The sequence below is a fragment of the Amia ocellicauda genome, chromosome 12 (genome assembly GCF_036373705.1).
Source record: "Amia ocellicauda isolate fAmiCal2 chromosome 12, fAmiCal2.hap1, whole genome shotgun sequence".
NCBI lineage: Eukaryota > Metazoa > Chordata > Actinopteri > Amiiformes > Amiidae > Amia > Amia ocellicauda.
The window spans coordinates 24,640,875-24,655,453 of record NC_089861.1 but is presented as its reverse complement, the minus strand read 5'-3'; the positions used below and the strand labels follow the sequence as shown (position 1 = coordinate 24,655,453).

At 47.0% G+C, this 14,579-nt stretch overlaps 1 protein-coding gene across 1 annotated transcript; it reads right to left on the bottom strand.

The window, feature by feature from the left end:
• Positions 1 to 50: 50 nt before the first annotated feature.
• six7 (SIX homeobox 7) lies at positions 51 to 14,169 on the bottom strand. The gene is made up of 3 exons (XM_066718909.1): positions 13,371 to 14,169; positions 7,099 to 7,262; positions 51 to 6,887 (listed from the first exon to the last, which is right to left on the bottom strand). The coding sequence occupies exons 1-3, from the start codon at positions 13,776 to 13,778 to the stop codon at positions 6,689 to 6,691; spliced, it is 771 nt and encodes a 256-aa protein (XP_066575006.1). The 5' UTR covers positions 13,779 to 14,169; the 3' UTR covers positions 51 to 6,688.
• Between the last annotated feature and the right edge of the window lie 410 nt (positions 14,170 to 14,579).

The following is a 14,579-nucleotide window of genomic DNA, read 5'->3' as shown; positions in this document are numbered from 1 at the left end:
ATCCACAAACACACAATGCATTGGATAAAAATAATTTGTCATTTATTGGAGTTTATTTACACCAGATATGTACAAAATCAGTTTTTAATTCTCCTTTTTTCTGGTTTTGGTCGATTTTCCAGTTTGTCGCATTCGCTTTTTTTTTCAATTCGCCAATTCAGTTTGGAGACGGTAACACCGACAACGACGAATAAAAAAAAACGAACACACACACGACGGAAGTGTCACAAATGCTGACGGACAGCCAGATAACCATGCCCACTACCCTGTCCTTAAAGGCACAGGCACAATAATTCCATAAAGTTCAACTTGTGCGTCAATTGGTATTCGTTTTCCCTTTAAGTTCTGTTACGTGTCACGGCATGGGCTTTTTGGCTGTTTAACAGCTGAAAAAGCCCATCGCCAAGTATCCGGCGTCAGCTTTTAGGTCCGTTTTCCAATCCTCCCTCCTTCGTGGTGTTGAAATTTGCCTTTAAAAACAACACAAAAAAAAACAATTCTTGAGACAAAGTTAAACCGCCTGGGAGTATTGGAAAACCTAATATTGCGCAAGTATGCTGTTTGCCAACACAGCCCAACACAGGTGGGACACACACTGCAATTGTGGTTTCTGCACTCCCCCCAAAAACAAAACAAAAACACACCAAAAAGTATTTGACGCAACGCTGTGCGTTGCCAAGTGGGGCATTCTGCCATCTCAAGAGCCGCACACCCAGGCAGGTAGGTCTGACGGTAGAAGGCATTGACTCGATGAGAAAATCAGGTGCACCTTCAATGATGATACAGTAAATAGGTTTCTTTGTTGTTTTCCTTTTAAATAACAAAACAACAAAAGGACATTAAAAAAACAAAAAAAAACAACAACATCCGCACAGGTTTACTGCCCATTTTCTTTTTTTCCTGTTTACATATTTCTAATGCTTTTTGGTGCTAGGGAACTGCAATCGGTACGGTCGAGTGCTGTCCAGCAGGGGATGAGATTGAGCTCTCTGTCTCACAAGCTGAACATTGGGAGCGCATTAAAACCATAAAATAAAGACAAGACATAAAAGGAAACATGCAGTGAGGTTTCCAAGGGTGGGGGAGCCACATTGGCAACAGCAGGGACAACACAAAAAAAGGCAGGAAGGGCACCGCACAAGGAGACAGCGAGAGCACAAAGACTGGTGGCTTCGTTACGTGGAGTCAACGGGGGAATCAAAACCAACCCCATTCTTTAGAATTTCTCATTCCGGAACACATACGTTTTCAGAGAAAGGGGTGAGCAGGGGCCCATCATGCGTGCTTGTATTGCACTTTTGTTGTAAGTCGCCCTGGATAAGGGCGTCTGCCAAGAAATAAAAATAATAATAATAATAATAATAATAATAATAATAATAATAATAATAATAATAATAATAATAATAAACATCCCCCGCCTCCCTCAGTACCATGTGAAAAAAAACATGTGAAGTGGTCGGACTCGCGAGACTCTTCTGGGTCCTACTCTATACAGGAACGATACCGGAAAACTGCTTGAGAACCGACACACACACACAGCCTTTGGGCTGGGCTGGTTTTGTGCCGCTCCTGAAGTTGACCCGGCAAGCCAAAAACTTCAGAGGAGAAGAACTTTCTGCCACCGAGAATAAGCTTTTGGCTCACCGCGATCTGTCCGTCATTTTTTGACTCTCGCCATCTGACGCCGGTACCGCTGCGGCGGGAAGGTCAAGAGGCCACCGGGTCCATCTGTGTCCGGTTCCTAAACGGACCCAGGACCTCTGCAGGAACCCTTCCGAGCAAGACCAAGGTTCTGGTCCCCTCAAGCTCTTCTGGTTCCGGTAGTAGCTAACTATGGACAAATGAAACATCTTTGCAAAAAAGTCCCCAGAAGAATCTCCTCTCAGCTCCACGCAATAAATAAATCGGCATTAAGTTTGGGAACCTCGGCACCAATACCTCGCGGCGCCTCGAACCGGATTTCCAGCAACAAGCGGCCTGTTTACTTTTTTTCTCCCGTTTTAGTTTCTCTGATTTCGTTTTGGCATTATGTGACAAAGACATCCCTAGGTTGACTTTACCCAATACATAATATAGCACTTAACCGCTCGAAGCATCTGCAAAAGCGAACGTCATTTTATATGAGTTTCCTTCTCAGTAAAGTAGTTAGGATCAGGAGCTTTGGCTGCTTTGAAAATCTTGAAACGCCGAGGGCCACGGTTCCTTTCCCAAATCTGAGCTTGATGCCGAAGTAAGAGACACAAACACTACGTACTCTTACAATTTCACGATTTCTACATTTCCCTCCCATCAGCTGGAAGGAAAACAATTAATTCGGTCCGGTGCGACGGCCGGACAAGAGGGCCGACAGCTGGCTTAACAGACATAATTTAAAAAAAAATTGACAAAAAAGAAATGCTCTGATGCAGTGTCCATTTTGGGCTTTTTCTTTTCTCTTTTTCTTTCTCTCCCAGAAACTTTTTAAGTAGCAATAAATAAAATCCTGGCAGGTTACAGGTCTGTGCTTTGCCATTCGTGGGTCAGTCACAGGTTTTTGATGTGATCCTGTCCTGTGTGTCTGAAGGGGACAGGCAAGGTGGTTGAAGTGGTCTGCCTTTAACTGGAGCTTACAGCCCAGCTTGTGGAGTCTCTCAAGCGCCCCCGAGCTTTCGGGTTTTGTTCAGATAGCCTTTGCATGTACAGGGGGCCATAGTTTACTGGGATTTTGTTTTGGGGTTTCCCCCCTCTTAGGTACCCCAGGCTAGCGATGCCACCGGTCAGAAACAATGGTTTTAAAAATTAAAAACAAAAACATAAGGGGATGAGGGTGGGGGTGCTGTGGCCTTGTCGCAAACAGAAAGCCACTCGCCCCCCCCAGCCAGTGCGATGAAGCACGGCGATGACAGATTAAAGCACAGAGGCACAAGGCAAAAAAGCACAGTACAGTTTAAGGGGAGGGAGCAACCATTTTGATAGGGGAAAATATGAGAGAGAGGGAGAGCACGGAGTTAATTACCACCACAGAGAGTATCTCACGTGAATGTGCTATAAAGCCAACAGAAATGAACACAAAGCACAGGGGACGAAATTGCACAGAGCCATGGCGGTGTGCAGCGAAGAACAATGGAGGAGACAAGGACAGGGGCCGGGGGGGGTTAAAGCACAGGCAGGCATGGGAGGAGGCGCAGCAATTCGTGCCGTGGCTCATTCACATTGTGATTGGAGTGCATTTGAAAGACCAAGAACATATGAATAAACACAGAAGCGAACAGGAGGACCGACCACTGTCCCCACATGAATGAGCCTCCCAAAAATATCGTACATGCAAAACAAATCAAATCAATCAATAAAAGTACAGGTAGGTAGATAGTCGGTACAAATGAGACGAACGTCTCTGGTCAAAGGAGGTCATACTGCTGTGACCCCCCCAGTTTACACATTATATTACATTGTGAATAAATAGACACAGGGACTAAAGCCATCGCAAGAAGCATGTAACCAAGGGTGGATTCAGGATCTGAAGAATCTAAAGCATCTTTTTTTCCTTTTTCTTCTTTTATTATTATTATTATTTATTTATTTATTTATTTATTAGGAGATCCCCCTTCCCCTTGCCCAAGGCAACTTAGTTTCCCCCCCTACGTTCAGCTGAGCTCTTATGCCTTCACGAAGCTGAGCGGGACGATTGTGAACAACCATTCGACCGCCGACAATAATTCAAAAAGGAAAAGCCATTTAAGTGGGGTTACTTTATCAATTGGGTGCTGTGGTCGGGACTCAGCTGAACCAGATTCTGGGAGACACCCAAGAGGCTTCGGGAGCAGGAGTTGGTCACAATCACCCACCTGAAAGACCTCAAAGGAACAACAGCAGCCTCAGCTACTGAGCCACTACCTGGGCCGCTGGGGACATTGCCTCCTCGGTTGGGAATAAATGATTGGTCAGATGTTCGACTGCGATGACTTCAGTTATAAATCACAGGGCTGTCCACTCTGCGGCCTCAGAGCCTTTGACATTGGGCTGCTTTTTGCACAAAGCTCGGCCCGGCACTAGGGATTTACGCGCACACAAATACGTGCTTTAATGCTTAACTTTGGATTTCGCCGTTGAGCCGCAGCGATTCTGAAAGCAGAGCAACCACGTGAAAATGAAATAGGGATCCTTTGATCAACGCCTTCAGTCTGAACTGGAGGGTCTGCACGTCTCTTTCAACGGCTCCAAAGCCCAGAGCAGATATTCTCACACATGAGTGGTTAAAACACAACAAGAAGAAAACATACAAACCAAAAATGCACAGCCCTGTAATGCTTAATGAGACAGTCCTCCCCCTTGTGAAACAGAGGAGGTTATACAACAGACCCTTCAAGAGTCACGTACAAGTTTACCATCAAGCTGTTTCAAGAACCCCGACAGCTCTCGTCCATTCACGGTGGAGCTCCACGTCGCAGGGGAGCGTGGGGGAATCAGCTTCATGGTATTCCTATTGGCCCCCCACATAGGCGGGCTTCGATAAACCCCTTTGCGAGCCACAGTGAGAATCCTTTTGGAGCTGAGAGGGACATGGGCCCGTCCAGCAGGACAGGATCCTCAAAGAGGCGTGAATTCCAAAATCAGACCCGGCAGACACGCCCGCCTCGCCGCCGCCCGGACAGGCAACGAGGACTGGGCTTCTGCCATGTCTTTTCAAAAGGGCAAAAAGGTTTAAGCAGCAAAGATTAAAGATGCTTCCATTTTGATTACGCAAAACAGAGCAGCAGCGACGCAGTGAGGAGCCTGTAAGTCACACGGAAGCTCTGATACGCATTCGGTGTGCTTACGGAGTCACCGGTCAGTGTGGCGTACTCCGCGGTCTCCCCAGCAGACACATTTTCGGTCTGGCGACACCGTGCGAGGAGTGAGTTTGGTTTACTTTTGGTCCCGACAAAGACAAGGTGAGAAATGCATTTGCACAAACAATGGTAATGTTCCCTGAATGTGGCGTCATCGCGTTGACGGCCTGTGTCACAGATCCCCCTCAGGAACTGGACACCTCAAAGCACAGACAGTTTCATTTTGCACCAATATACAGTATATTTTGTTCAATCATTTTACCACAGCTGTTTATTCTGTGTATTTCAAAAGCGTCATTTGCAAATATAGTTCCTCCTCAATAAAGTTATAAACATATATGTTTCGATTTTGTACGTCTTGCTTTTTTAAGAATGTTTTGGCAGCAGGGCCCCCCTCTTGGGAGTCACCATTTTTCTGTCCCACAACATCGCTTTGTCAGGTGCTCACTGTATCGCACGGCCGCCACAGCGTTAACTGGGGACAGTTCCAATTGTGCTAGCGTACATAAACAAAAATTGATTATTTGTCCCAAAAAGATTCCGTGTAGATTAAGCAACTTCAACTTGGACCAGGCTTGAGATCCTGGATATATATATCTTTTTTTTAATTCCCCTGAATACTCATTCGAACGAATTTAAAACAGAGCAGGTAACGCAGCAGGAGTACGAAGATTGTGCCAATGTGGGATGCTTTTACGAGTCGGCAATGGGTGGGAAATTTGAAGGGAGGATGAGAGCAGGTCATGAGAGGATGGGGGAGCTGGGGCATGATAAAGATACGGACAGCTGGCTGGAATTGCAACCTCACTTCACCCCACTGCGCTGCATGGAGGGACGTGCAGGGCGCTGGGTTCTTTAGGGACAGGGGCACAGCTACTCCGAGCAGGCTGGGGGTCAGGAGATTTCACTGTACTCCAGGACAAGGCAATAAAGAGGGGCTGGGGCACAGGGGTGTGTGAAGGGACCTCACACAAGATGCCCGATTGTTTCTCTAGGCTGAGGGGGGGGACCATGCATGGTTTCATTTTTTTGCCTCCCCCCCGGGCCCCTGACCAAACTCAAACAGAAGCATTGGATTGCATCTTTGTAGCTAATGAAAGTTATCATGGGACAGAATTTCCCTACATTAGGGGTCTCCAGCCCTGGTCCTGGAGAGACACAGTCCAGCACAGCAGGGTCTCCAGCCCTGGTCCTGGAGAGACACAGTCCAGCACAACAGGGGTCTTCAAAACCTGACAAATGGGGCATCTCCAGGGGATCGGGGGCTGGAGACCCTGGTATACATATATAAACAGCGTTGTACTGAAATTAGATTCTCCTCCCAGCTTTCAAACTCTTGAACGGATCAAGAGATGGGAAACCCTGAGTGGAATCGGTGTACATATTGATGCACACGGACACAATCCCCCCCACCTACCCAGCATTAACAAAATACAGGAGGATAGCTGAACCCTGGAGATGATGCCCTCCATTGTTGAATTGGTGGAGTGGGGGAGGTCTCTCTGGAGAGGAGTGGTCACACATTGCCTCCAGCAGGGTGTCTGTGCTGGTGTGCGTCACACTGGGGCCAGGATGGCAGGATGGTAGTCTGCTGTCTCAGTCCCTAGGAGGATTCTGATGGTTTTCTGGCTGGGTGAAACTGTGAATGTTCATTGAAGGGGAAGCTCTGGACGGCCAGGGAAGGTATGGGGGAGCTGTGTGAGACAGCCATGTTTCGTGGGGATCTGTTAAATGTGTGTATGTGTAAGGGACAGTGTGTGAAATCTGTGTCCATACACTGCTCTTGTTCAGTATGTGGGTGTTAGTCCTGGTTTTAGGAGGGGTTTGAAGGGGGGTGCTTCAGGTTTCATGTGACCCCCCGCCCCTGGCTCCCTCCTTCCTCAGGGCTCAAAGTCGCTGTCGCTGCAGACGGAGATGTCAGGGGTGGAGGTGCCCCTCGGCTCGGTGCCCGTGCTGCAGTCGCTAGTCTCGGGGCTGCCGGGGTGGGGGGGCGAGGAGGCGGGCAGGTGGGGGTGACACTCCCGCGGGGTACAGTCTAGCGAACCCCCCGAGGACAGATGTACCGGGTCCTGCTGCAGCCTGGACGAGGAGGAGAAAGAGAGAGTGAGACACAGTGTTAGTACAGCCTATAAAATATCACTATACTGTGTTAAACTCTTATGTGCTGTACTGAATCATACTCTGCTGTGTTACACTGTGTTGTGCTGTGTTACTCTGCGCTGTGGTATTGTGTTACTCTGTGCTGTGCTGTGGTGTGCTGTCCTGAGGGAGGGCAGCAGGGGAGACCAACCTGTTCTTGGCAGACGCTGCCCTGTCCCGCTGGCGTCGGTTCTTGAACCAGTTGCCCACCTGGGTGGGGGTGAGGCCGGTGGCCTGGGCCAGGTGGCGCTTCCGGGAGGGGTTGGGGTATGGGTCCTGCAGGTACCACTCTCTGAGCAGGCTGCGGGTCCGCTCCTGAAACACACACACACATGTTGGTAGATCCCTCTGTGTCACAGCACACAAGCACACACAACCAATGAGAAGTGTGCGTCTGGCCCTGGCTGACTCAGCAAAAAGGGGGGGGTATCGATATACCAGGGAAACTGACTGAGCTTCTCGAAGGACAACAGAATAAAGACGACGAGAAGACAGTTTGCTCCATTAGGAGTCGAAAGAAAAATATATAAAATATACATGATATAGTACAGATTTACAAATGCCTGATTCACCCAGACTTTCCTAATCCCTCCTCTGGCTTGGATGGGTTTGTTAGTTTGTTTAGAGGGAAAGAGAGAGGGAAAGAGAGAGGGAGAGAGAGAGAGAAAGAGAGAGAGGCGTGCTTAAGACATGCTAGAAATAATCTGCCACCTCATTAAGCAGTATTTATAGATAATTATAAGCCAGTGAAACATTTTGAATGATTGTCTCGGGGGAAAGGAGCTTAGGCAGGCGAGATTGGCTGCGATTAAGGCAGGTTTAGCCCTGGGGGGGGGCTACTGCTTGCCTGAAGTGTGCACTGCCGACCACAGGGGGGCAACAAACAGCCTGTCAGAGCAACATTAAAGATCAGCAGATACATCTTTACTCTGCAGCCCAGGAGTGGCGGGGCTCATTAATTCTGAATAACGGGGGGGGGGGGGGGGGGGGTGCACTGTTCAGGGATTCTGTGCTCATAAACACTGATCCTCACTCTCTAGGTGCTCTCTGCAGACCAACCCCACTGGAAGAATGAGCCCCCCCGCCACACACACACACATCTCTTCGAACCCCTTCCTTCCGTGCCCCCACTTTCTCCTCCTTGCCCCCTAAAATGGTGGAATGGTCCCCCCCCCCACATATACACCTGTGCACAGTGTACCTGTAACACCTCAGCCCCCTCCTCCCTTTCCTGGGCAGTACAGCACAAGGACTTCCTCTAACCTACAGGAATATGACTGACTAATTCATTAATTAAGCACTCGATCCCACATTTTTATCTCCTCCGCACTGCTGGTGATGATGCCCCGTCACACACCTAACTGACCGTCTTTGGCCAATGGTTCGGCACGCAATTCCCTTTTCCTTTTATGTATGTTCTTTGTGTGTGGCACACTGTCATATGTCATGTCTGTGTGAGAATCATTATTCAAGGCCTTGCACATCCTCTGGCTGCGGAGATTAGAGAGCCAGTGTGTGTAAGGTGGTGTTTGCACAGAGGCTAGAGGCTGTGTCTCAAGAATACCACTAATTCCAGCTCTCTAGGCAAAAAAATAAGACTGTCAAAACTTCACATGTGTTCTCTGGTAACAGAAGTTGGACTAGCAACTCAGACAAGACTCAGGTCACAGGTCAGCTGTTGATGAGATTCGGCCTGGACAGCTATTCTCTTTTTGGAAAGTGTGCTTCATTTTTTAATTTTTAATTTATTTTTAAATCACTCAGCTTATCAAAACACCAAAGCATTCAAGTGCCTGATGAATATATTTAAGGAAAATCTCCCAACAATTTAAAATCATTACAAAAATACAAAATAAAATATACAAAGGCCCATTCTGAGTTGCGACCCAGCTGCTGTAAAACCTTGGACTCACAGGCCTGGCAATAGAACACACAGAATCCTCTCTCTCTCTCTCTCTCTCTCTCTCTCTCTCTCTCTGGGGGGGTAAAGCTTCTCTCCTCAGATTTCAGTTATTACATGGATTCCTGCATTTCTGTTGGTGTTGTTAAAACACTAGGTAACTTGGCAGATTTTCCAGTGAAATTTTAGGACCTCCCCCTCTATCAGGGACTCAGTGGCCAGGTCTCTTCCCCTATTTCCACGGGGGGGTCAGTGGGAAACGAGTGCCAAGGAGAAGATGGAGGGAGAGAGACCGTGTAGGCCAGCCTTGTGTGCCGTTCTGTGCCGTGCCACACCACCTCAGGGGCCGATTCCATCAATCAGGAAAGACTCCTGGTCACACCTGATTGGCTGTCTCTAGCAGGGGAATTGTTTGCTCTTATTTTCTGGGGGGGGGATCAATAAATAAATCCCACCTTTTCCTGTTGCTACAGACAGACAGACAGACACACACACACACACACACAACAAGACAGACTTTTCAGAGTGGATTGGAAAAAGTTCTTACTTTGCCAAAAATACACTATTTATGGGGGTACGGACGGGCACAGTCTTTCGGCTCGGGGGGACAGATTTAGGCCTGTAACCCGGGAGCGCAAGGACACACACGTCCCTTGTGTTCTGAAGGAATCCTCTTGAGATTCTTCCTTGGGGCAGAGAGGCGGGTGCACAGGGGGTTAAATGCATTCTGTAATTGTGGATTAATACCCCAGGTGGACTCTAACACAAGAGGCTTATTTGCTCCCCTGTCCTAAAGGCAGGACCCATATAGAAAGGCCAGCAGGGGGCCCTTAACACTTGGGCTTTAACCCCGCTTAACTCCGGGTTTAATTTTCGCAGCAGGCCTGGGGACACGACTAAAGGAAAATAAGCCGTTTTATGGGGCTTCTAAGACCTTAAGGATCTGTGTTAATTGAGTGCTGGATAATTAACAGCGATTATCGCACGTCTATCTTGTGCGCGGGGGGCGTTCTGTTGTTTGGGCACACACAGCTCTGCAGGGCCCAGAGTGGTGCCCACGGTGAATAAAACAAGCCCACTCGACTAAACAAATAGGGGCTCTGCTTTTTTCGATGGCGGTGGGGGGGGGATGTCTCATGGATGGGATGTTGTTTTAAAGGAAGTCGCGCTTTTTGTTGATTTACTTTTTGTTTTCAAATCTCGTTTTTCGAACACTGGAAACGAGGAACAGGATTTCAGCCTCTGTCACTCCGGCACGCAAGATGGGGGAGGCCTTGACGACTCTTCCAGGCAGATGTGGACATTCTGCCTTCGTGAAAGATGCTGTTGTTGCACAGGGCTCAGAAACACCCAAGGGCTTCGCAGTGATTCTAGGGAGCGGTGCAGGAGTTTACCAAAAAAAGCACAGAGGGGCCTGGCGGTTATTGGAATGAGGTGCGAGGGCAACACAGACAACTGGCAACCTCATCCCACCCCCACCGAAGTGCCTGTCTGACTTCCATATGAACCCACTGACAGTTATTACATAACGCCCGGGTTCCTGTATTTCTGTTATAACACTGTAGGTAACTTGCTTCCCTTTATTCAACTCCTTCATGTCTAAGTTGGATATTTTTACAGGCCTTGAGTCACACTTCCTCTGCTTGCTAGCCCACCTCCCTTCGGTGCGACCCCACCGGCAGACTCTACATTGAGTCCTCTCCATCTTACAGGGACATTTTATGCCCTCCACCTCGCTAGACTTGTAAGACTGGAGTCAAGCTCGAGTTTTCCACAGTCAAGCCCCCTTCTCCTCCACAGAGCTCACACCACGCAAGGTTTGACAGCAGTTAAATCAGAGAACAGCAAATAATCCCTTGAGGATCAAAACACGTCCTGGGTTATATGTGTACTTTCTATGTGGGCTATATATACACATTTCAAACAAGTAACAGACACAGGTGCAGGGGATATACACCAGAACATATTCTGTACACATCCACAGCTTCAATACATGGATACTTAAACTCTATCCAATGTTAAAGAAATACTAAATGTGAATCGGAAGCTACTTACTACACGTATAAATCAAATATGTTGCCGTGGGATACAAGTCTGTAATTTTGCTATTCAAAATGTGCATTTTCTCTAGGCTTAGAGCTGGGGCTGCTAGGGATAAAAAATAATATGGTAGTATTTTGGATTTTATGGGTGATTAGCATATCATGTAGATTTTAAACATTTGGTGCACTTTAAAGATGAAATAATAAGAGGATCCAGCTTAAATGATCTGATTGTTAGTGTAGAAAATGAAAAACAATCTCACACTGGTTGAATCCTTGATGTTTATAAAGGTTATTTGAAACTAACACTCAACAGAATGCGATCGTCTTTACCGACCATACAGACAGTCTATGTTTATCTATATATCTATTGTTGATGCCTAATCCGAAGTATTACCATTTTGTGACCTGTGTATATTCTCCTTGCACCCCTGGCCTCGGTCAAGGCCTCTGTGGGCCGTCTTTAAGCAGGAGATCAGACAGCACAGTCTGATTTTCACTGTGCTATTTTCGAGAAGCCGAAGACCTGCCAACTTGGACCTGATACCTAATCACAGTGACGCCCTGCTCCGATCCCACTGCCCACCAGCAGTGGGGGATGGGGGCACTGACATGCGCCTTTCTGTTCGGATTGAGATCTCGGGTCAATTCATGGAAATGTTAACTGGACTACTAAATGGCTGAATTTCACTTTTTTTTTTAACAGAATCAATTAATTGGAGAATCCAATCAAATGTCATATTATCATGGTCTATTTCCCCACAGCCATTTAGCATGGAGAAGAAGCTCAGGTCAGTGCTAATGATGAGCTGTAATTAAAGGTTTGGTGATGTCACTGAAAGCAGAGCTAGAACAGAAACCTGCCGGAGTTATAGCACGTTTCTCAGTTGCTCAGGCTTATTTCTCAAATCATAGCAATAAAAGCTGCATCCAAATGCAAATCACACTCTGTAACATATAAACTAGTACAACAAAACACATCTGCTGAACTAAGCCGTTTCAACGGTTTTGAGCTCAGAAACTGACACCTGTTACGGGACTTACACAGAGCGACTGGCCGCTCAGTTGCAGCGCAGATCCAGGCACCGCGCTCTTAATACAGCGACAGCAATGAACACACACGGGCTTAGCCCAGATATCATGGAAAGTTAATCACTGGAGCTCTTCCACACGGCGAGCTGTCTAACACTGAGATTTCCAGCCATCGCATCTCAGGAAGTCACCTTTTGAAAGAGCCACACACACATATATTTGGTTTAATTATATATATATCATCGCCATCAGTCTATATCAAGTCACTGATGGATGAAGGCCTCTCCAATATGTTTCCACTCGCTTTGATGTATTTTCCATGTCACTATTGCAAAGTATATTATTTACTCTTTCTCATCTTTTCGGTGTTCCTTATCTGTTAAGATCCATTCAATAGCCTCCTTGGTCCATCTTTGATCTGTTCCTCTTGCAATCTGTCACATTTGTGTTTGTTCCATTCATTATTATTATTATTATTATTATTATTATTATTATTATTAATAATATTATTTATTTCTTAGCAGACACCCTTGTCCAGGGCGACTTACAAAATACAAGCGCAATATTAAGTGCAATTCAAATTAATAAATGAATGCATACATATATATATATATATGAAAAATAGTTTCTGTAGTCGCAATCAAACTGTAAAGGCATTTGACAAGATTGTTTAATGATATATTAAGTAAGATATGTGAAGTCTGTGCCTTAATTACAACTGGTATTAGAAACGGAACTAATTAATTGACATAATTGGCTAAGCTATAGTGTTTTTATTATGTTTTATTATTGTATTGTGGTCTGTTGATTGTGTGTTTTGACCATGGAGACAGAATGGGACAAAATGACCCTTGATTGCACCTAAAATCATGAATGGTTATCTGTTGGAATGTAATGATAATTGGGGGAGGGGGCTGAGCATTCTAATTGCTTTTTAAACACCTGTCCTGGTATTTGAAATAGATACCTGCTGAAGACAGGAGTGTCCAAACGCGGAATGTGAATAAAACTGAACTTTGCCCAATACCTTATCATTTAGTATTTTTGCCTTGTTGGGGTGGCACCACATGGGCATTGAAGACGCTGGCGGGTACAGATGCTCTAAAGTCACATTATATATCAATATAAACTTTGATGACGTGACATGGAAAAGAGTGGAAATATTTTGAGGTGGCCTTCATCCAACCATGGGTCCATATGGGCTGGAGATGAGAGTGAACCTTCACTGGTTGTTTGCTGTCACTGCTTTTGAAATACTTGTCTAACCTTGGCGTGCCCAAGCTCTCTGCATTGCATTGAAAAAAAATCTATAATAGAGAGATAGATGGATGGATAGCAGATTGATAAGTTGATGGATAGATGGAAAGAGAGATAACAGATGTAGCACACCGTGTTAATAATGGTCATGGACTGTACTAGACCGGCCTCAGCCCTTAGAAGTGGCGTTACCTTAAAGCAGTGCGTCTTCTGCTCGCCGTCCCAGATGGTGCGGGGCAGGGGGAACTTCTTGCGGATGCGGTACTTCTCCACCGGGCCCAGCGGGCGACCTCGCAGGCGCTCCGCCTCCCGGTAGTGGGCGTCCAGCCACAGGGCTTGCAGCTTGGCGTGGGACTCCCGGGTGAAGCGGTGGCTCTGCAGGATCTGGTACAGCGCCTCGAAGTTGCCGCCGTGGAAAGCGACCAGGGCCCGGGCGCGCATCACCGACTCATGGCGGCTCAGAGCGTCGCCCGCGGAGCCCGGTACGGCGGCCGGCAGGGACCACAGAAAGCGGCCCAGGCGCTCGATGTCGCCCGTCTCCTCCAGGTTCTCGCACACCCGGGCCACCTGCTCCGGGGTGAACATGGGCAACGGGAACATGCCCGGGGTTTGGGCTACGGGTAGCTGCTTACAATAAGTTGCAACTGATGTCAGTTCAGTTACTTTTCAAAGTGTCCAATCAGCTGCACGAAGCTTAAGAAAATGGTTTTAGTTATAGATGAATAATGGTAATGAAAGAGGATGTATGCTTATCCTTGAGACAAAACATGAAAAGTCAGTAATTATATAATCGGATATCAATTCCAGCAATATCCTCCCCCGCCCCTCCAGTAAAAACAAAAAAAAAATCCCAGTAACTTCAGAGGATCTTGAGGTGCAGAATGTCCAATTAGAGCTTAATTGATGATGCACAAAAACAAAAAACAGTGATTCTTCAAACGAATTTGCGCTTACAGGGGAAAAGGTACTTGAGTTTAACGATCTGCTGTGGAAATACCAATCCGTTTATTCCCTCCATCCCTGTCCCTCCCTCCCTCTCTCTCTCAACGCTGTCCCGGTGTCCACACAGTATCAGAGCAGCTGTATTCCTTTAGTTTGCTTCACCTTTGTAAAGGAGAAATGCCATCGGTGTGCCCGTATTTATACGCAGATAGAATTAGCATCTTCCGTCGTTGTTGCGAGTCGGATTATGTCCCTCGGTCGTTAGCCGCTAAGTGGGGGGTCGGGTGTGGGGAAGTGACTTCTGCTTGATCTGGTTGTTTGGCTTAGCTGACGGATAGATAGGCTGTCGGAATAATTGTTGTCAACGTGTAGCCGCTTACGGCCGCCTGGGATAACGTGATGGTCTCTGGAATGGGTCTATACAGTTTAGGGACACTTCCCAGAAAGACACAATGAACG